The sequence below is a fragment of the Nerophis ophidion genome, linkage group LG15 (genome assembly GCF_033978795.1).
Source record: "Nerophis ophidion isolate RoL-2023_Sa linkage group LG15, RoL_Noph_v1.0, whole genome shotgun sequence".
NCBI classification, from domain to species: Eukaryota; Metazoa; Chordata; class Actinopteri; order Syngnathiformes; family Syngnathidae; genus Nerophis; species Nerophis ophidion.
The window spans coordinates 16,809,787-16,833,748 of record NC_084625.1 but is presented as its reverse complement, the minus strand read 5'-3'; the positions used below and the strand labels follow the sequence as shown (position 1 = coordinate 16,833,748).

Here is a 23,962-nt window from a genome sequence, read left to right as displayed (position 1 = left end):
TTTGCGTTCACTAACAACCACAAAGGAGGACGTTACGTTGCAATCAGTGCCTTGTGTAACGTACACAACACAAGCTAAGCAAATAATTTGCTGTTACAAGTGTGGTCAAAACACTAATCTCTCATTTTTAAACATTTGAAGTTTGTCGGCTTTAATGCTGGAATTGGACATTTCATAAGTGTTTTTAGTCAGCCCTATTTAGTGTCTGTAGATTTATTGAGCTGTGTTTTTTTTTACAGTGGAGTCTGTCCCCAGGACGTAGGTAATTTTCAAAATTCATTTAAATAAATGAAACCAGTTATATCAGTTCTTGTTAAGACAATTTCAGTGATATTTCCATTTTTCATTTTCTACCGCTTATTCCCTTTTGGGGTCGCGGGGTGCCCATCTCAGCTACAATCGTGCGGAAGGCGGCGTACACCCTGGACAAGTCGCAACCTCATCGCAGATTTCAGTGATATAAGTATCATTTTCATGGGATAAATATTAAGAAAGGCTTCACGGTGGCAGAGGGGTTAGTGCGTCTGCCTCACAATACGAAGTTCCTGCAGTCCTGGGTTCAAATCCAGGCTCGGGATCTTTCTGTGTGGAGTTTGCATGTTCTCCCCGTGAATGCGTGGGTTCCCTCCGGGTACTCCGGCTTCCTCCCACTTCCAAAGACATGCACCTGGGGATAGGTTGATTGGCAACACTAAATTGGCCCTAGTGTGTGAATGTGAGTGTGAATGTTGTCTGTCTATCTGTGTTGGCCCTGCGATGAGGTGGCGACTTGTCCAGGGTGTACCCTGCCTTCCGCCCGATTGTAGCTGAGATAGGCGCCAGCGCCCCCCGTGACCCCGAAAGGGAATAAGCGGTAGAAAATGGATGGATGGAATATTAAGAAAGTGAAAATGCACTAATTTGTGATCAGCCTCTTCAATACAAAGTCAATGTCATAACTTTCTTAATGTTCACCCCATTTTAAAAAAGGTTGGCATCGTTGGAAAAATAGGTTTTAACAGTGTATGTGTATTTTTAAATGATCATGAAATTAACGTACATTGCGGAAAATCTGAGGAAACAAGATTGATCCCACAGCGACCAGGAAGAGGAAGTCAACCAGTCTAATAAAATCAGTGTGCTAATCTATTAATTTTGAATATATTTTGCAGAGGGCACCACGGTGGTAGAGGGGTTAGTGCGTCGGCCTCACAATACGAAGGTCCTGAGTAGTCCTGGGTTCAATTTCGGGGCTCGGGATCTTTCTGTGTGGAGATTGCATGTTCTCCCCGTGAATGCGTGGGTTCCCTCCGGGTACTCCGGCTTCCTCCCACTTCCAAAGACATGCACCTGGGGATAGGTTGATTGGCAACACTAAATTAGCCCTAGTGTGTGAATGTGAGTGTGAATGTTGTCTGTCTATCTGTGTTGGCCCTGCGATAAGGTGGCGACTTGTCCACGGTGTACTCCACCTTCCGCCCGATTGTAGCTGAGATAGGCGCCAGCGCCCCCCACGACTCCAAAGGGAATAAACGGTAGAAAATGGATGGATGGATGGATATTTTGCAAACTCACAGATACATGTATAACTTATACTCTAAAAGACACTGTGACTCCACACCTGTCTTCATCTAACAGCGAGGGAAAAAATTATGTTAAACCAAGCGCTTGGCTCCGTTTACTTCGAAGGGAAATCCCCGCAGCAAAGTTCGTGTAGGTTTTCCGCCACCTTTATCAAGCCTAACGACGCTAGTGCGCATGCGTCTGACTTTGTGTACCCAAAAATGCATTAATAAATGACGTTTTTTCGGTAATTAAAAAATTAGACGGTATTACTGTCTGGAATTTTTTTTTTTTTTTCATAGTTCTTTTTCATTCATTTTACATTCACATTTACAAAAAAATTAAGACTCTCTTCATCCCCTACCCCTGATGTCACACAGAACAAAAACAAAAAACAAACAAAAGTAAGAGTATTTACAAAAGTATATACTTTAAAAGACACTGTGACTCCACACCTGTCTCCATCTAACACATGGGTGTCAAACTCTGGCCCGCGGGCCAAATATGGCCCGCTGTACAATTTCATTTGGCCCTCGAGGTAATATCAAATTAAGATTAGAGCTGGCCCGTCGGTATTATTCAGCGGCGGTGCCTCTGTAACACCGCATTCACCACTGATATTCATACTTGCCAACCCTCACGATTTTCCTGGGAGACTCCCGAAGTTCAGTGCCGCTCCCGAAAATGGTTAAACAGCTTGCTCCCAATCAAAAGGGACTGGGTTCAAATCCCAGTCAGATCATTCGGTAACTAGGAAAGCTTTTATATCATAGTTTACTGAGACAGGTTCTCAATTAAAAATTTCATTGGGGCCCGAAATCTCCCTTTAAGAAGACCAAGGATGGCTGAGTGGTCAAAACAGGTATCTCCCAATCAAAGAGGACTGGGTTTAAATCCTAGTCAGGTTGATCGGTAACTAGGAAAGATCCAGTGGGAGGAGTTAAAGTTCACCCGGACAACAATATTGGGGGTGTGTCTTGAAGGCACTGCCTTTAGCGTCCTCTACAGCCTGCCGTCACGTCCGCTTTTCCGCCATACAAACAACGTGCCAGCACAGTCACACAATACATGCGGCTTTAACACACCAAACAAAAATGACAAACACATTTTGGGAGAACATCTGCACCGTAACAGAACATAAACACAACAGAATAAATACCCAAAACCTCTTGCAGCACTAACTCTTCCGTGACGCTACAATATACACCCCCGCTACCACCAAACCCCGACCACCCCCAATTTTAATTTTTATTTTATTTGATATGCCATTGATATTTTTTTAATTATCATTATTAGAATTTGAAACTCGATTTTGCTTGTCACTATAATGTCATATAAGCCTTGCTTGTTCAATGTTCAATGCAAAACTTGTTTGGGTCCCTATTAAAAGGTTAATTTGTTCAACCTTGGCCCACGGCTTTGTTCAGTTTTAAATTTTGGCCCACTCTGTATTTGAGTTTGACACCCCTGATCTAACAGCTCTTAAACACACCTTGAGAAGCGAGGGGAAAAATTATACTTTAAAAGGAATTTGAATGAAATTTTTACTCACAGGAGACTTTTTTTGTCGAGTGTACACATGCTAAATTTTGTCGGAGCTTTCTGGCGTGAGTAATTGTCCAATCCGAAAATTTCGATATTCTGGATTAACCAGGATATGTGTTCTACATCATGATGGGCATATAAATGTGACGAAAACAACGCAGATACAGTTAAACTCTGAAAACAGCGGTCCAGCCGCTACTAAGGATGGCGCATTCAAATGTCAAACGCTTAAAGCAGGGGTCTCCAACACGCGGCCTGCACCTTAATAAACAAATATTTAATGTTGGTGCGGCCCGCGAGTTTTATAAGAATGACGCTTTATCAGCGGCATACTTGTATACCCTTGATTTTTCCGGGAGACTCCCAATTTTCAGGGACCCTCCAGGGGTATTCATTCTCCCGAATTGCTCCCTAAAAACAATATTAAGGGGGTACCGTGGAGGCAATGCCTTTAACGCCCTCTACAGCCTGTACAAACAGTGTGACAGCCCAGCCACATATGTTGAAGAGGTTCATTTAGCCTACTGACGGGTATTTATAAATAGTTGATTTATATAGGCTGGTCAGGTAAAGTGTTGTACCGGACAAGTTTCGGCTACCTTGCTTCTGCAGCGTTCATCAGAGGTGTCACGTGATGTCACCGTGACGTTGTCTGTGACGTGTTATATACTCTTCCGGGCTACAATATACCCCAACGCCGCCCCCTATTTTAGCCCGGAAGAGTTCGTGCTGCATTGGATTCTGGGTATGTGTTCTGTTATGTTTATGTTGTGTTACGGTGCGGATGTTCTCCCAAAATGTGTTTGTCAAACTTGTTTGGTGTGGGTTCACGGTGTGGCGCATATTTGTAACAGTGATAAAGGTGTTTATACGGCCACCCTCAGTGTGACCTGTATGGCTGTTGATCAAGTATGTCTTGCAGTCACTTCCGTGGGTCTGCAGAAGCCTCATACACTACGTGACTGGGCCGGCAGACCGTTTGTATGATGGAAAAGCGGACGAGATGTCAGGTAGTAGAGGACGCTAAAGGCAGTGCCCTTAATATTGTTGTCCGGGTGAAAACCGGGAGAATGTTTGCACCGGGAGATTGTCGGGAGGGGGACTGATATTCGGGTGTTTCCCGGAAAGATCGTGAGAGATGACAAGAATGTTGCTAGGGCGGGAAAGCCATTCAAAGAAGGTGAATTCATTAAAAAGTGCATGTTAGATTTTTTTAAGAAATCTTTTCCTGCGGCCCAGCCTCACCCAGTTTCTGCATCCAGTGGCCCCCAGGTAAATTGAGTTTGAGACCCCTGGCTTAGAGTGACCACTGCGGAAGGCAGGCCAGCGACAAATACACACATACCTACAAGAAGCGCTTTTGTGTACTTTTGACATATACACTCCGACTATTGTTTAACATACTAAATGTCATACATCACATACAACAAATTAACGTTAAAAGAGCGGGGCAGTAGAAGGAGACAAACGTTAGCAATGTTAGCTTAGCTATGTCAGCTAAATACTAACATTACACCTAACAACATCATACTAAGTTAGGTTATTCGCTGGAGAAAACAAAGGAATCAAACCTACAGCACCTACAGTCTTGGTCAAAAGTTTACATACACTTGTAAAGAACATAATGTCATGGCTGTCTTGAGTTTCCAATCATTTCTACAACTCTTATTTTTTTGTGATAGAGTGATTGGAGCACATACTTGTTGGTCACAAAAAACATTCATGAAGTTTGGTTCTTTTATGAATTTTTTATGGGTCTACTGAAAATGTGAGTAAATCTGCTGGGTCAAAAGTATACATACAGCAATGGTAATAATTGCTTACATGTCCCTTGGCAATAAGGCGCTTTTGGTAGCCATCCACAAGCTTCTGGTTGAGGTTTTGACCACTCCTCTTGATAAAATTGGTGGAGTTCAGCTAAATTTGGTTGTTTTTTTGACATGGACTTGTTTCTTCAGCATTGTCCACACGTCGGTCAGGACTTTAGAAAGGCCATTATAAAACCTTAATTCTAGCTTGATTTAGCCATTCTTTTACCACTTTTGACGTGTGTTTGGGGTCATTGTCCTGTTGGAACATCCAACTGCACCCAAGACCCAACCTCCAGGCTGATGATTTTAGGTTGTCCTGAAGAATTCGGAGGTAACCCCCCTTTTATGCTCTGTAAAGCACCAGTTTCATTGGCAGCAAAACAGACCCAGAGCATAATACTACCACCGCCATGCTTGACAGTAGGAATGATGTTTAAAGGCCTAACCTTTTCTCCTCCAAACATATTGCTGGGTATTGTGGCCAAAGAGCTCCATTTTTGTTTCATTTGACCACAGAACTTTCCTTCAGAAGGTCTTATATTTGTCCATGTGACGTCAGTTGTTGTTCTTTACAACTGTATGTAAACTTTTGACAACGATTGTGCGTCGATTAGTTGGCTGAGCTCCGAGCGTTATTAAGATGGGTAGCGACAGAACTTCAGAATTGAGTTTTTGTAATGTTTGCATTAAGCTTCACAGGGCAAATGATTTGCCACTTGACAAGGTTTATAAAGAATTTTCGAGAAATGTCTCTAGTATTAAGAGCTATTTACATATATCTTAATCATCGACTTTACATCATAATCTTGATTTTAGCATGAATAATTATATTTTGTCTATACTACATTAACATTTTTAAGTTGAGATAATAACTGTTCAATTAGGATAGTTTAGTTTTCCCCAAATAGAAAATCCTATTCAAAGATTCTGCTTAGTTCTAGAATTGCAAGTTGAGCAATGATTGTTTTCAGAATAATAACAATTAAACATTTTTTCTTAAAAGTCTGCTTATTTCTGGATATGCAAATCTTAATGTAGCTGCATAGATAGATCATTTCCCTCGTTCTTACTATTTTTTTTTCTAAACTCCAGTCTTTTGATGTTATATTTGTCAGCTCTTTTTTGCAGTGGTTTGAGGCTCATATCCCGGTAGAACTTGACAAACATTAGTTAACTATAGTTACGTTCAGCCACCTGGAGTGTAACAACACCTCAAAACAAACAGGTTCATGGTACTTCTGTTATGTAAAAAAAAAAAAATCATACTGGTTGTTTCGTTTATCTCGTATTATGCAAAATTGAAAGTTGCAAGTAATATCTTACAATTCACATTGTGACTCCATTGCACTTTTGCCCGGTCGCAAGTCTGGACTGTCTGACCGGACTTTCCAGTTTTCAGAAAGGTAGCGCAGCACCTGTGTGATTGTGACATGCTGGAGGAATAACAACAACACAAAGTCCCCAGTAGTTCACTTCTAACCTCCATAACACTAACGGACTGATCTACTAATTGCAAACTATAAAACTGTGCGTACTATTGGTGGGCATGTTTTGGGTGGTCTGTTAAGACTGCGTGTACAATCAATAACAGGTGCAAAAATGGTGAGGACCGCCTAATTTAAATGAGTATACTATACTGACTGTCACCATGGAGACACTCATTACCCTCCACATTTATGTCAGCATGCTCTCCAACTTGTGGTGTTTTGCAATGTTGTTGAACACGCAGCACACAAATATATTCAGCATAATAATAATACAATGTAAATGATCATTTACATTGTAGATTGTCACTGAAGGCATCAAAACTATGAACGAACACATGCGGGGTTATGTACTTAACAAAAAAGGTGAAATAACTGAAAACAGGTTTTATATTCTAGTTTCTTCAAAAATAGCCACCCTTTGCTCTGATTACTGCTTGACTCAACTCTTGATCAGGGGTCGGCAACCCCATCCATCCATCCATCATCTTCCGCTTATCCGAGGTCGGGTCGCGGGGGCAACAGCCTAAGCAGGGAAACCCACACTTCCCTCTCCCCAGCCACTTCGTCTAGCTCTTCCCGGGGGATCCCGAGGCGTTTTTCAGGCCAGCCGGGAGACATAGTCTTCCCCGTGGCCTCCTACCGGTTGGACGTGCCCTAAACACCTCCCTAGGGAGGCGTTCGGGTGGCATCCTGACCAGATGCCCGAAACACCTCATCTGGCTCCTCTCGATGTGAAGGAGCAGCGGCTTTACTTTGAGTTCCTCCCGGATGGCAGAGCTTCTCACCCTATCTCTAAGGGAGAGACCCGCCACACGGCGGAGGAAACTCATTTTGGCCGCTTGTACCCGTGATCTTATCCTTTCGGTCATGACCCAAAGCTCATGACCATAGGTGAGGATGGGAACGTAGATCGACCGGTAAATTGAGAGCTTTGCCTTCCGGCTCAGCTCCTTTTTCACCACAACGGATCGGTACAACGTCCGCATTACTGAAGACGCCGCACCGATCCGCCTGTCGATATCATGATCCACTCTTCTCTCACTCGTGAACAAGACTCCTAGGTACTTGAACTCCTCGACTTGGGGCAGTGTCTCCTCCCCAACCCGGAGATGGCATTCCACCCTTTTCCGGGCGAGAACCATGGACTCGGACTTGGAGGTGCTGATTCTCATTCCGGTCGCTTCACACTCGGCTGCGAACCGATCCAGCGAGAGCTGAAGATCCCGGTCAGATGAAGCCATCAGGACAACATCATCTGCAAAAAGCAGAGACCTAATCCTGCGGTTACCAAACCGGAACCCCTCAACGCCTTGACTGTGCCTAGAAATTCTGTCCATAAAAGTTATGAACAGAATCGGTGACAAAGGGCAGCCTTGGCGGAGTCCAACCCTCACTGGAAATGTGTTCGACTTACTGCCGGCAATGCGGACCAAGCTCTGGCACTGATCGTACAGGGAGCGGACCGCCACAATAAGACAGTCCGATACCCCATACTCTCTGAGCACTCCCCACAGGACTTCCCGAGGGACACGGTCGAATGCCTTCTCCAAGTCCACAAAGCACATGTAGACTGGTTGGGCAAACTCCCATGCACCCTCAAGAACCCTGCCGAGAGTATAGAGCTGGTCCACAGTTCCACGACCAGGACGAAAACCACACTGTTCCTCCTGAATCCGAGGTTCGACTATCCGACGTAGCCTCCTCTCCAGTACACCTGAATAAACCTTACCGGGAAGGCTGAGGAGTGTGATCCCACGATAGTTGGAACACACCCTCCGGTCCCCCTTCCAAAATGTTGAAAGAGCCATATTGGACCAAAAGTACAAAAACAAATCTGTCTGGAGCCGCAAAAAATTAAAAGCCATATTACATACAGATAGTGTGTCATGAGATATAAATTGAATTATGAGGACTTAAAGGAAACTAAATGAGCTCAAATATAACTACAAATGAGGCATAGTAATGCAATATGTACATATAGTTAGCCTAAATAGCCTGTTAGCATCGATTAGCTTGCAGTCATGCAGTGACCAAATATGTCTGATCAGCACTCCACATAAGTCAATAACATCAACAAAACTCACCTTTGTGCATTCATGCACAAAGTTATAAGTTTGGTCGACAAAATCAGACGGAAAAATAAGTGTCATAAATCACTTTGGGGAAGGATATGCATGTAAACAAACTAGGGTGAGTTCAAGGACCGCCAAAATTAGTAGGACAAAACGGCGCTCGTCAAATACTCGAATCAGTGAAGCATGTTTAATATAAACAGTGTGCTTCATAGCAATTAGGGAGGTTTGTGTCATGTTCGTCCTTCTACAGAAACCAAATTAAAACAATCTATTTATTTTTTTCCCCCTCGTCATTTCCATTTTTCATATATTTTTGAAAAAGCTCCAGAGAGCCACTAGGGCGGCGCTAAAGAGCCGCATGCGGCTCCAGAGCCGCGGGTTGCCGACCACTGCTCTTGATGAACCTTTAAGCACACCTGTGAAGTGAAGACCATTTCAGGTGACTACCTCTTGAAGCTCATGGAGAGAATACCAAGAGTGTGCAAAAAAGTAATCAGAGCAAAGGGTTGGCTATTTTGAAGAAACTAGAACATAAAACATGTTTTCAGTGATTTCCCCGCTTTTTGTTAAGTACATAACTCCACATGTGTTTATTTATAGTTATGATGCCTTCAGTGACAATCTACAATGTAAAGAGTCATGAAAATAAAGAAAATGCATTGAATGGGAAGGTGTGTCCAAACTTTTGGCCTGTACTGTACCTCCAATAGTTGTATGAAAAATAAACACCATTAAAAACGACACCAGCAGACAATGATGTTCGTTTGTCTTCAATCATTCATAAGTTTAATCACAGATGATTTGTCTAATTTCTAACAGAAATATTGTAGCGAAACCCTGCTTTTGACAGTGGTAAGGCCATTCCAAACATGCTAAAAATAGATGCAAAAAAGCAACCACGGAATATTTTCAGTCTTGATAAATCACATTTTGAGTGCTAAATGACTATATTTGCATCTCCTCCTCATATTGTGGGAGGTCTGATACCGAGCATATATTCTGCATATACCTGAAGACAGTCACGCTAATCGGACACCAGCTTAGTAGATCAGCTTTGCAGGCGCTATCAGGTTTGCACGTGTTTTACGACACTTCAGGGTCTACTCCAGGGATGCCCGAACTTCGGCCCGCGGGCTGGATACAGCGCGCAAGCATCCAAAATACGGTCCGCAGGAAGTCCAAAGTTAAAAAATAAAAAATAAATATAAATTTTTTAAATTTGTCCTTTCTAATCCATTTTCTACCGCCTGTTACTCTTGGTGTCTACAGGCAAATCATTGGTCTAGTCCGGGGGTCACCAACGCAGTGTCCGCGGGCACCAGGTAGCCCGTAATGACCAGATGAGTCGCCCGCTGGCCTGTTCTAAAAATAGCTCAAATAGCAGCAGTTACCAGTGAGTTGCCTCTATTTTTTAAATTGTATTTATTTACTAGCAAGCTGGTCTCGCTTTGCTCAACATTTTTAATTCTAAGAGAGACAAAACTCAAATAGAATTTGAAAATCCAAGAAAGTATTTCAAAGACTTGGACTTCGCTTGTTTAATAAATTCATTTATTTTTTTACTTTGCTTCTCATAACTTTCAGACAGACAATTTTAGAGGAAAAATACAACCTTAAAAATTATTTTAGGATTTTTAAACACATATATTTTTTTACCTTTTAAATTCCTTCCTCTTCTTTCCTGACAATTTAAATACATTTTCAAGTATTTTTTTTTTAATTTATTGTAAAGAATAATACAATTTTAATTTAATTCTTCATTTTAGCTTCTGTTTTTTCGACCAAGAATATTTGTGAAATACTTCTTCAAATTTATTATGATTAAAATTAAAAAAAAATATTCTGGCAAATCTAGAAAATCTGTAAAATCAAATTTAAATCTTATTTCAAAGTCTTTTGAATTTATTTTAACATTTTTGTTCTGGAAAATCTAGAAGAAATAATGATTCGTGTTTGTTAGAAATATAGCTTGGTCCAATTTGTTATATATTCTAACAAAGTGCAGATTGAATTTGAACCTATTTAAAACATGTCATCAACATTGTAAAATCAATCTTAATCAGGAAAAATCACTAATGATGTTCCATAAATTATTTTTAAAATTTTTTTCAAAAAGATTCAAATTAGCTAGTTTTTCTCTTCTTTTTTTCGGTTGAATTTTGAATTTTAAAGAGTCGAAATTGAAGATAAACTATGCTTCAAAATTTTATTTTCATTTTTTTCGTGTTTTCTCCTCTTTTAAACCGTTCCATTAAGTGTTTTTTTCATCATTTATTCTCTACAAAAAACCTTCCGTGAAAGGAAAAAAAATGTACGACGGAATGACAGAGAGAAATACCCATTTTTTTTATATATATAGATTTATTTATCAAAGGTAAATTGAGCAAATTGGCTATTTCTGGCAATTTATTTAAGTGTGCATCAAACTGGTAGCCCTTCGCATTAATCAGTACCCAAGAAGTAGGTCTAGCTTTCAAAAAGGTTGGTGACCCCTGGTGTAGTCTATTGTAAAAAAAAATAACTCCCCGTCTGTCTCCAGGCCTCCAGCGGCAACTATTATTTCATCCCCTACATCGTCACCCCCAACCATGAGTACACGTGCTGCGAGAGCGACGCCCAGCGAAGGGCCAGCGAGTACATGCAGCCCAGCTGGGACAACCTCCTGGGTCCTCTGTGCGTCCCCCTGATGGACCGCTTCACCAGCCTGCTGAAGGACATCCACGTCACGTCCAGGTCAGACAAAAGCCCATTGAAAGAAAAACACCAGACACACCTCATACCTTCCCCTTGTGTCCCCCCCAGTGCCTCCTTCAAAGACACCCTGCTGAACGACATCAGGAAGGCCAGGGAGAAGTATCAGGGCGAGGAGCTGGCGAAGGAGCTTTCCCGTATTAAACTGCGCATCGACAACACCGAGGTCCTCACGCAGGACATCGTCATGAACCTGCTCTTCTCCTACAGAGACATCCAGGTGGGCTCCTGTCCGTCTAGAAATCGACCCAAGCATGAGTTGACTTTAACGTCATTTGGCCCACCAGGACTACGATGCCATGGTGAAACTGGTGCAGACCTTGGAGATGCTGCCTACTTGTGACCTGGCAACCCAGCCCATGATCCAGTTCCACTACGCCTTTGCGCTAAACAGGTGACGGTCCACAGTATGTGGACCATTAAATTAATCGGGCCTACGATAGAGATTTTAAAGGCCTACTAAAATGAGATTTTTTAATTGAAACGGGGATAGCAGGTCCATTTTATGTGTCATACTTGAGCATTTCGCGATATTGCAATATTTTTGCTGAAAGGATTCAGTAGAGAACATCGACGATAAAGTTCGCAACTTTTGGTCGCTAATAAAAAAAAGCCTTGCCGTGACGTCACCGGTGTGAGGGCTCTTCACATCCTCACATTGTTTATAATGGGAGCCACCAGTAGTAAGAGCAATTCAGACCGAAAAAACGACAATTTCCCCATTAACTTGAGCGAGGATGAAAGATTTGTGGATGAGGATATTGATAGTGAAGGACTAGAAAAAAAAAAAAAAAAGCGACGGCTGCGGGCGGCGGCAGTGTGAGCGTTTCAGATGTAATTAGACACATTTACTAGGATAATTCCGGAAGATCCCTTATCTGCTTATTTCCTCAAACCGCCACATTGGTGACATCCACAACACATTCATTTATCCTCATTACAATATTACAATCAAAACAATGATCCAAATGACATCATGATAGCCGAATTAAAGGTAACATAACTACAAACGTATCCAATGTGAACATGGTAGATTAAGCATAAAATAAAATAGAACAAACAAATGTAGAAACACATGTTTACAATGGAGTTCATGGTGCACACTTGGCTCCATTAACAAATTGTGAGTGCTGCACAGAACTCTAACTCCAAAGATGATGGTCATGTTGACTTAAGTCTTTGCATCTTACTATTTCGGTGGAAGCTCGGTTGGTAGAGTGGCCGTGCCAGCAACTTGAGGGTTCCCGGTTCGATCCCCGCTTCCGCCATCCTAGTCACTGCCTTTGTGTCCTTGGGCAAAACACATTACCCACCGCCTCCCAGTGCCACCCACACTGGTTTAAATGTAATTTAGATATTGGGTTTCACTATGTAAAAGCGCTTTGAGTCACTAGAGAAAAGCGCTATATAAATATAATTCACTTCACTACACTTATTGTTTTAATTGTGTTTTACTGAAATTGTAAAAACATACCTCAAAGTCGGATGGCTGCGGTGAACACGCCAGTGTCTAAGAGAGAAGCCGAGGAGCCAAGCTCACAGCTGCCTTTTTTGACAGCTACTGCAGGAGGAAGTCCCATAATCCACTGATGTCTCCGGTAAGACTTAATATCACAATTTTCCCGTCCAAAAACATGCTAGTTGATATAGAGAAACATGTTCGCTCTGTGTTAAAGCTTCACAACAAACAAAGAAACACAGCTGCAATACACCGCTTTCCACTAACAGCATTCTTCTTTATAGTCTCCATTATTAATTGAACAAATTGCAAAAGATTCAGCAACACAGATGTCCAAATTACTGTGTAATTATGCGATGAAAAGAGACGACTTTTAGCCGTAACTGGTGCTGGGCTAATATGTCGCCTCCAACCAATAACGTCAAAAACTCGCGTCATTTTCATCAAGAAACTCCGCGGGAAATTTAACATTGTAATTTAGTAAAGTAAAAAGGCCGTATTGGCATGTGTTGCAATGTTAATATTTCATCATTGGTATATAAACTATCAGACTGCGTGGTCGGTAGTAGTGGGTTTCAGTAGGCCTTTAATACTATCGCTATATCGTGATGATGCATTTTGACGACACTTTCCAGCTGTGTCCCGCTAATTTGACAGCAACAAGCCAACAAGGAGAGTCCTTGCTAGCTGATCCTCGCCAAAATAAACCAAGTTACTGACATTATCACTGGAGGACGAAGAATATCTAAAAAAGTCATGCTAAACTAGAGCTCTTGGATGTAAAAGGAGTGGGCGGAGCGATACAAATATAGACAGTTATGATAATGTAAGTCAATACTACAGTGATTACATCGATATCTTTTATTAACACAATAATTATGTTTTTGTCATTATTGTTATTGTTTACAAACGCAGAAAATATGTCCCTGACTTTTTTGGAATTTTGCCCAGCATTCACAATTCCCTTTTTTATGCATTCTAAGTCGTAAAATACGGAAAGTACTAGGTGGCTAACAATGCAGCATTACTCACTTGCGCCCATAAAGCCATATATAAAAAAAACTCCAACCTGAATATTAACCAGGTATTAGCGATACTGTTATTATAAGAGCTAACGCTGAGGAACTACTTTTAGTAGTGCCAAGGTCACAGACAGCCAACGAGCTTCCGTTGCTATATTGACACCCTGAGCCACTGCTGCTGCATCGCCTCGGAGTTGGTGAAAATTAATTTTAGATTACAAATCAGGCCTCTCACCTGGATAGTAGAAGGTTGTGGGCGTAAATCGAGAAGTTGGTCTACGCTGACATCCAACTTAACTCAAAGATGGCGAGAAAGACACGAAAAGACGCTCGATTGCGGCACTTTTTTTTTTTTAACCTGCGTGAGGATTATGATTAATTCTTTAACTAAACAGGAAGATACAAACATCCCATCAGTAGGCATCCCAGTGAGGGCAGACATTGTACAGTAAGTGATTGTTTTATTATACAGTGGGGCGAAAAAGTATTTAGTCAGCCACCGATTGTGCAAGTTCTTCCACTTAAAATGATGACAGAGGTCTGTAATTTTCATCACAGGTACACTTCAACTGTGAGAGACAGAATGTGAAAAAAAATCCAGGAATTCACATTGTAGGAATTTTAAAGAATTTATTTGTAAATGATGGTGGAAAATAAGTATTTGGTCAACCATTCAAAGCTCTCACTGATGGAAATTGGTTTTAGCTCAAAATCTCACGATACATGGCCCTATTCATTCTTTCCTTAACACGGATAAATCGTCCTGTCCCCTTAGCAGAAAAACAGCCCCAAAGCATGATGTTTCCACCCCCATGCTTCACAGTAGGTATAGTGTTCTTGGGATGCAACTCAGTATTCTTCTTCCTCCAAACACGACGAGTTGAGTTTATACCAAAATGGATACATGGATGATACAGCAGAGGATTGGGAGAATAGAACTTTTTTGTATAAACTCAACTCGTCGTGTTTGGAGGAAGAAGAATACTGAGTTGCATCCCAATAACACCATACCTACTGTAAAGCATGGAGGTGGAAACATCATGCTTTGGGGTTGTTTTTCTGCTAAGGGGACAAGACGATTGATCCGTGTTAAGGAAAAAATGAATTGGGCCATGTATCGTGAGATTTTGAGCCAAAACCTCCTTCCATCAGTGAGAGCTTTGAATGGTTGACAAAATACTTATTTTCCACCATAATTTACAAATAAATTATTTAAAATTCCTACAATGTGAATTCCTGGATTTTTTTTCCACATTCTGTCTCTCACAGTTGAAGTGTACCTATGATGAAAATTACAGACCTCTGTCATCATTTTAAGTGGGAGAACTTGCACAATCGGTGGCTGACTAAATACTTTTTTGCCCCACTGTATCTCCATCCATCCATTTTCTACCGCTTATTCCCTTTTGGGGTCGCGGGGGTGCACTGGCGCCTATCTCAGCTACAATCGGGCGGAAGGCGGCGTACACCCTGGACAAGTCGCCACCTTATCGCAGGCCCCACTGTATCTATAGTTTGGATTTCTTGTCTAACACCTAGCAATACTGCTACGTGATGCTTAGTGTTTCACTAAAGCTGGTTCTGTATAGCACTCAGCTTCTAAAACTTGTAGTGAATCCTCCTTATATTCAGGCTCAAAAATATAAGTTTTTGGAACATCTTTTGTCTGAAAGTAATCTTTGGTGTATGTCATGAAGTCTGCCAGGAATAAGAGTGTTGTTGTTGTCTAAAGAAAAGTGAAAGTTCTGAAGCGTCTTAAATTAAATACAACGCCGTATGCTTAAAATGAGCAAAACGTCTAAATATTACCTTTAACTATGAATGTAATTGTTACTACATTACGTATATACTTTCAGTGTGTATATAAAACGTTGGAGGTTTTAGAATCTTTTTTAAAGCAATTTTTAGACGGATTTGAGCTAATCCCATTGGCTCCGTTCTTAGATGACTTTTGCTTGTGTTTATTTAGGAGATAGAATGCATTAAAAAAAGAAAATCATACCAGTTATTGTCTTACATACGTACTGTGAGTGACAGGAAAAAAAAAATGCAGTTCCTAAATAAGGCTGAATCCAAAAGGAGTTAAATTAAAGCCAATTGTATAAAATTATTGCAATATCTAAATCTTATCTAATATTGTCACACCACCATCCTGTGTTTTTGTCTGATTATAAGTTTGATCAAAAATAGAACCATTCACTCATCCATTTTCTACGGATGATCTTAAAAAGTTGAAGTATCAGTATCAACAAAAACTGCCCTGTAACTACTTGGCATAGCGTGGCGCAGTGGAAGAGTGGCCGTGCACAACCCGAGGGTCCCTGGTTCAATTCCCACCTAGTACCAACTTCGTCACGTCCGTTGTGTCCTGAGCAAGACACTTCACCCTTGCTCCTGATGGGTGCTGGTTGGCGCCTTGCATGGCAGCTCCCTCCATCAGTGTGTGAACGTGTGTGTGAATGGGTAAATGTGGAAGTAGTGTCAAAGCGCTTTGAGTACCTTGAAGGTAGAAAAGCGCTGTACAAGTACAACCCATTTATCATTTATTTGATCCATACCCAAATGTGTAGTATCACGCAAAACTAATGTAAAGTACCCAAACAACAGAATAATATGTGCTTCTTACATTTTAACATGAGTGTAGGAGAAAGAACATTTTAAAACAGGACGTAATCAGATATTAACAGTAAAGCAGTAAGTAGATTAATAATAATCCATCCATCCATCCATCCATTTACTACCGCTTATTCCCTTTCGGGGTCACGGGGGGCGCTGGCGCCTATCTCAGCTACAATCGGGCGGAAGGCAGGGTACACCCTGGACAAGTCGCCACCTCATCACAGGGCCAACACAAATATAATATAAAATAATACAAGTAGAAATTACGCAATACGTCACTGTAAACATCCATCCATCTATCAATTTTCTACCGCTTGTCCCTGTGACGTCTTGGTGGCATTGTGGTGACGAGTTGTTCTCTCGTGGGTGCAGCGAAGATGGACACAGCGTGAGGTAGGAACAATTTATTTATTTATACTAACTAAAACAGACTAAGAACCAAAAACACTTGCTCGAAGGCACTAACAAACAAAACAGAAAGCGCTAGCATGAGCTAAGGACAAACAACTGAAATAGCATGGAAGCTAATGTACACGAAGGTAGTTACCACAAGGCTGGAAAGAGCGACGTCAACTGTAGCGTGAAGCAAACAAGAGTCCAAGAAAGAATGTCAAACGAAGGCGGTCTTAAATAGGGAGATAACTAATCAAGCGCAGGTGCGTGTGATCAAGGGAGAGACTAAATGGGTAACTATGACAACGGAACAAAACCAGGAAGTGCCACAAAGAACTGAGGAAGACAAATACTAGACAGAATGTGATAACCAACAGAAAAAAATCCACAATATGCCATGATCCAAGACGTGGATCATGACAGTCCCTTTTGGGGTTGAGGGGGGTGCTTGAGCCTCTCTAAGCTGCATTCAGGCGGAAGACGGCGTACACCCTGGACAAGTCGCCACCTCATCACAGGGCCAACACAGATAGACAGACAACATTCACACTCACATTCACACACTAGGGCCAATTTTAGTGTTGCCAATCAACCTATCAGCAGCTAAATGGGGAGCCTTTGCTTCTATGATCATTCATATACCAAATAATATATTGTGAAATATAGATTTTAGGCCATATCGCCCATCCCTGGTCCACAGAACACATCAAAGTACCTGATCGTAAATCCTTGAATCGCAGGAGGAACAGTCCTGGCGACAGAGAGCAAGCTCTCCGGGTGATGCTGCAGGTCCTGCAGTCCTGCGAGCATCCGGCGCCCGATATGTTCTGCCTGTGCGGACGAATCTACAAGGACATCTTCCTCGACTCGGACTGCAAAGACACCAAGAACAGGGACAATGCCATACAGTGGTGAGGAGGACACGCCGAATGAGTACTGAATGGACATGTGATGGAAGTTAAGGACCGTTGCAGGTACAGGAAGGGCTTTGAGCTGCAGCCTACACTCTACTCCGGCATCAACCTGGCGGTTCTCCTCATAGTTGCCGGTCAACAGTTTGAGAGCTCCATGGAACTCAGGAAAATTGGTAAGATATTACAGAATTACCAGCATGGCTGTGGGCAACAACCTTTTTAAGTGATTGTGCAAAATGACAGTAGTAGCTGCATTTGAACTATTTTAAGCATGTAACACTTTTAAATCCGGCTAAAAATGTAACATTATGAAAATAATCACTGTATTGTTGAATGTACTCAAAAAGTACTCACACACACAATTAGTTATTTTAACCGAGTTATATTTAAAGTGAATACATACATAAATCTCCGTGAATGCGTGGGTTCCCTCCGGGTACTCCGGCTTCCTCCCACTTCCAAAGACATGCACCTGGGGATAGGTTGATTGGCAACACTAAATTGGCCCTAGTGTGTGAATGTGAGTGTGAATGTTGTCTGTCTATCTGTGTTGGCCCTGCGATGAGGTGGCGACTTGTCCAGGGTGTACCCCGCCTTCCGCCCGATTGTAGCTGAGATAGGCGCCAGCGCCCCCCGCGACCCCAAAAAGGGAATAAGCGGTAGAAAATGGATGGGATGGACATACATAAATAAAAATGAATAAATCAGGAGCTCACACACACACCACATACTTTTTGTTACGTTCTGGTAGTGGTCTGGAACCTAGGGTGCACAGACGGCAGGCGAAGTGCAGTTTACATTTATTTAATAACAAGAATGACGAAATAGTGCAGCAGGGTAGTGCACAGGAAGCATAGGGAAAGCTATGGACGTTTAGGTACAAGCAAAACAAAAAGCACAAGAGTCAAACATTGTCCAGAGGACAGAGCCGGCTTATAAAACATCATGATGACAGGCGACGAAGCCAGATCCAAAAGGAAGCAAACAGGAAATGGAAACAAAAATAACAGCGCTGGACAAGATGTAAAACAAAATACAAAGAACTGGTAATTATGAACACTTTTCTTATTTGGGTTTACAAATATGTTATTATCATCTTCTGTAATTTGATGTTTTAGATTGTTGAAAAAAACGGAAAACAGGTGTTGGTCATTGGGGAAAGATGTTAATGTGTTTTGTCCTCATGTTAGCATTAGGGCTAGTTAGCGATTATTTCGCTCGCCGTTGCACCACGAGTGATGTAATCAATCACGGTTTTCCCATAATCAAGTGGTAACACTAACTGTCAGAAACGTTAAGTTAAAGTTAAAGTACCAATGATTGTCACACATACTAGATGTGACAAAATTATTCTCCGCATTTGACCTATCACCCTTGATCACCCTCTGGGAGGTGAGGGGAGCAGTGGGCAGCAGAGGTGCCGCGCCCGGGAATCATTTTATGGTGATTTAACCCCCAATTCCAATCCTTAATGCTGAGTGCCAAGCAGGGAGGTAATGGGTCCCATTTTTATAGTCTTTGGAATGACTCGGCCGGGATTTGAACTCACGACCTACCGATCTCAGGGCGGACGCTCTAACCACTAGGCCACTGAGTAGGTTTATCGCGGTTTATCGTTAGAACATCCCTAATGCAATTTGCTTCTTACCGCTATTACAACATTGGTTCTCTTGCTGCTCTGTTAAATCCCTTATAATTCATCATTCATAAAATTGATCCCAAATATATTTTTCAGGTGTTCGCCTCAACAGTTTATTGGGGCGCAAAGGTTCCCTGGAGAAAATGAACAACTACTGGGACGTGGGACAGTTCTTCACCGTTAGCATGCTGGCTAACGACATTCCAAAGGCCACTCAGGCTGCCGAGAAGCTCTTCAAGCTGAAGCCGCCTCTCTGGTGAGATCCCCGATGAGATCCCCGATGGCCGGGAGGGAGAGCGTTACACGTTTTGGTAACTGGAGCGTTGCATTCAGGTACCTGCGCTCGGTGGTGCAGAACCTGCAGCTGATCCAGAGGTTCAAGAAGCAGACGGTGGAACATTCCCCCCAGAGGGACCGACTCAACTTCTGGATGGACATCATCGTGGAGGCCACGCAGGGCACCACCAACCGACTGCGTTTTCCCGTACGGAACTCACGTCACGCCGGATCCCGTCGGTCAAGACTCTCATAATCCTGTCTGAGTCCAGGTGCTGATTCTGGAACCCACTAAGGTCTACCAACCGTCATACGTGTCCATCAACAATGAGGCTGAAGAGAAGAACGTCTCAATTTGGCACGTTTCGCCCCCTGAAACGGTCCGTTGTGGGTTTTTTTTTCTTCACGGAAACTGGAAAAGCTTCCTCGTTCTCGTCGGTGACCATCCGTTGTGTTGATGTGTTGCAGAAAGGCATCCACGAGTGGAACTTTACGGCTATGTCCATCAAAGGCATCAGGTAGAGTCTGTGTTTGATACTGACTCTACCAGGCTTCTCATTGGCTATTTGAACGTCCGCAGTATCAGCAAATTCGACGAGCGCTGCTGCTTCCTCTACGTCCACGACAACTCGGACGACTTCCAGATTTACTTCTCCACGGAGGAGCAGTGTGCACGGTAAGGACGGACTCTTTTTTGGCCTTGCGGTGGGAGCAAACGTGTGTCTTCTCAGGTTCTGCTCCATGGTGAAGGAGATGATATCGGACGGGACCGGGAACGCCGTGGAGCTGGAAGGCGAAGGCGATGGCGACACATTGGAGGTCAGTCGGCGCGGGATGATTCTGTTTTTTTATTCTAAAAATAAAGTATGACCATCTGTTGCGTTGCAGTACGAGTACGACATGGATGAGACGAGCGAACGGGTGGTGCTGGGGCGAGGTACCTATGGAGTGGTGTACGCCGGGAGGGACCTCAGCAACCAGGTCCGAATTGCTATCAAGGAGATCCCAGAGAGGGACAGCAGGTGCACGATGACTCACATTTTTAGTTTGGAGCACGTACATCATAGGTGTCCAAAGGGCGGCTCGGCCCGCAGCTAATTTTCCAACCGTCCACTGAACATTCTAAAAATACTATTTAAAAAAAACAACAACATAAGAAATGGGAAAATACGTGAAATGCAACAAAAAAAGTTGCAATGTTGACTGTAAAAACACAAGCTGCTATGAAGGCATTTTTTTTGTTTTTTATTGAATTTGACAGGTATTACAATGTACAATAGAACAGTCAACACATTTTCCCCTTTTTTTCCCACCCACTTCCAAGAACAGCAACCCAACCGATACCCCATACACACATAAACCCCCCTCAACCCCAGGTCCTACACAAGTTAAAAGGTACAGTCACAAATGGAAAATAATTAGTACATCACTTTCTTCTCAACATAGGCAGATAGTAAATATACACCCGGAATAAATATAAAAAAAATTAATAAAAAGAAGCTAGTTTATGAAAGGTGAACTTTTCATGTGTCCTGTAGCGTCTTTAATTTAGCTATGTAGTCAAGCATACAGCCCCAAACAAAATAAAACTTCTCAGGTGCCCCCCTAAGATTGAACTTTATTTTTTCCAGATCTAAATGCATCATAAGATCTTTAAGCCATAAGGAGGCTTTGGGGCAGAAAGGTGACTTCCACTCCAGCAAAATTCTCCTACGTGCTAATAAGGATGCAAAGGCGATACTATCCTTAAATTTTCTCCTTATTTGGGAATCTGATACCGTCCCAAAAATAGCCATTTCTGCACATGGTGTCAGATTTAAATCCAGTGCCTTAGCAAGGTGTTTGAAAAAAGTTGTCCAATAATCCAGCAAATGGGGACAAGACCAAAACATGTGCGTCATGTTCGCAGGTGACATGTGACATCTGTTACAAGTATCCGAGATATTGGGATATATTTTGGAAAGTTCGGAGTTAGTGAAATAAATACGGTGGACAACCTTAAATTGTATTAAATTAAACCTTGAACAGGATGTACTGTTGTTAATTTGGGTTAAGGCAGAATCCCAATCTCCATCATCTATGGATCTGCCAAGCTCTTCTTCCCAATTCCCTCTGATTGTATCAAGAGATGTTTTACCAAACTGGGAGATTAAGGTGTAGATTAAGGCAGTTTTTTACTTTAAAGCTGTCATTGCTCAAAAAATAATACTGATTCAAAATCAATGTTGGTATGAATTATTGACCTATTCAAGGTTCCAGTTACTTTACCTTAAATATTCCACTTTGAAATGTTTTTTTTGTGGAAAATATTGCATATTATGTGTTTGCTTTAAAAAAAAAAAAGGGGGGCATAAAACAGATAAATATAAAAACATAAAAAAATAAAACGCAAAATTGACAGATATATCTTGTAGTTTTAATTTTCCTGAAAGAACTCTCCTGAAGGAATAAATAAAGTACTATCTATCTATCTATCTATCTATCTATCTATCTATCTATCTATCTATCTATCTATCTATCTATCTATCTATCTCTCTATCTATCCATCTATCTATCTATCTATCTATCTATCTATCTCTGGAGATTATCTAGAGATTTAAGTGATGAAAGCAAAAAAATACATAAAACTGTATGACTTATTCTTAACACTTTTATAAGTGGGGCCCTTTTGGCCCCCAAACATTTTATTGGAATTAAAAAAACTGCCATTGTTAAAAATCAAATGTTATGAATTATTGACCGATTCAAGGCTCCAATTACTGCACATCAAATATTCTACTTTGATTTTTTTTTTTTTTTAGGACGGGGGGATTGCATATTTTCTGTGTTTATTTTTAAGTTTTCTGTAAATGTGGGCAAACAACAAAAAAAAAACATTACAAATGACTGAAAAGATTTAAGGGATTTTTTTTTAAATGTGTGACGTTTGATCATCAAGAATTTAAGTGGGATTTTTTTTTTTTATAGCTGCCATTGCTTAAAAAATAATAATGAATTAAAATCAATTTTGTTATGAATTATTGACCTATTCAAGGTTCCAGTTACTTTACCTCAAATGTTCCACATTGAAATGTTTATTTTGTGGAAAATATTGCATATTATGTGTTTGCTTTAAAAAAAAGGGGCATACATCAGACAAATATAAAAACATAAATAAATAAAACGCATAATTGAAGGATATATCTTTTAATTTTAACTTTCCTGAAGGAACTCTCCTGAAGGAATAAATAAAGTACTATCTATCTATCTATCTATAGCTGGAGATTATCTAGAAATTTAAGTGATGAAAGCAAAAAATACATAAAACTGTATGACTTATTCTTAACACTTTTATAAGTGGAGCCCTTTTGGCCCCCAGACATTTTAGTGGGATTAAAAAAACTGCCATTGTTAAAAATCAAATGTTATGAATTATTGACCAATTCAAGGCTCCAATTACTGCACATCAAATATTCTACTTTGATTTTTTTTTTTTTTTAGGACGGGGGGATTGCATATTTTCCGTGTTTATTTTTAAGTTTTCTGTAAATGTGGGCAAACAACAAAAAAAACATTACAAATGACTGAAAAGATTTAAGGGATTTTTTTTTCAAATGTGTGACGTTTGATCATCAAGAATTTAAGTGGGATTTTTTTTTATACCTGTCATTGCTTAAAAAATAATAATGAATTAAAATCAATGTTGTTATGAATTATTGACCTATTCAAGGTTCCAGTTACTTTACCTCAAATGTTCCACATTGAAATGTTTTTTTTGTGGAAAATATTGCATTTTATGTGTTTGCTTTTAAAAAAAGGGGCATAAAACAGACAAATATAAAAACATAAATAAATAAAACGCAAAATTGAAGGATATATCTTTTAATTTTAACTTTCCTGAAGGAACTCTCCTGAAGGAATAAATAAAGTACTATCTATCTATCTATCTATAGCTGGAGATTATCTAGAGATTTAAGTGATGAAAGCAAAAAATACATAAAACTGTATGACTTATTCTTAACACTTTTATAAGTGGGGCCCTTTTGGCCCCCAGACATTTTAGTGGGATTAAAAAAACTGCCATTGTTAAAAATCAAATGTTATGAATTATTGACCGATTCAAGGCTCAAATTACTGCACATCAAATATTCTACTTTGATTTTTTTTTTTTTTTAGGACGGGGGGGATTGCATATTTTCTGTGTTTATTTTTAAGTTTTGTGTAAATTTGGGCAAACAAAAAAAAAAACATTACAAATGACTGAAATAATCATAATCGACGAATAGACCTGAAGTTGATCTAAAGATTTAAGGGATTTTTTTTTTTTTTTAATGTGTGACTTTTGATCCTCAAGAATTTAAGTGGGATTTTTTTTTATACCTGTCATTGCTTAAAAAATAATAATGAATTAAAATCAATGTTATGAATTACTGACCCATTTCAGGCTCCA

General features: G+C 40.9%; 1 protein-coding gene across 1 annotated transcript in view; it reads left to right on the top strand.

Moving 5' to 3' along the window:
* map3k15 (mitogen-activated protein kinase kinase kinase 15) overlaps nucleotides 1-23,962 on the top strand; it is a 72,210-nt gene that overhangs the window by 9,199 nt on the left and 39,049 nt on the right. The window contains exons 4-15 of the mRNA XM_061921553.1: nucleotides 11,000-11,193; nucleotides 11,263-11,431; nucleotides 11,499-11,605; nucleotides 17,445-17,615; nucleotides 17,679-17,791; nucleotides 19,354-19,513; nucleotides 19,591-19,741; nucleotides 19,806-19,913; nucleotides 20,002-20,051; nucleotides 20,114-20,209; nucleotides 20,265-20,352; nucleotides 20,422-20,555. Of these exons, the coding sequence (XP_061777537.1) occupies nucleotides 11,000-11,193; nucleotides 11,263-11,431; nucleotides 11,499-11,605; nucleotides 17,445-17,615; nucleotides 17,679-17,791; nucleotides 19,354-19,513; nucleotides 19,591-19,741; nucleotides 19,806-19,913; nucleotides 20,002-20,051; nucleotides 20,114-20,209; nucleotides 20,265-20,352; nucleotides 20,422-20,555 (1,541 nt within the window). The remainder of the gene's footprint in view (nucleotides 1-10,999; nucleotides 11,194-11,262; nucleotides 11,432-11,498; nucleotides 11,606-17,444; nucleotides 17,616-17,678; nucleotides 17,792-19,353; nucleotides 19,514-19,590; nucleotides 19,742-19,805; nucleotides 19,914-20,001; nucleotides 20,052-20,113; nucleotides 20,210-20,264; nucleotides 20,353-20,421; nucleotides 20,556-23,962) is intronic.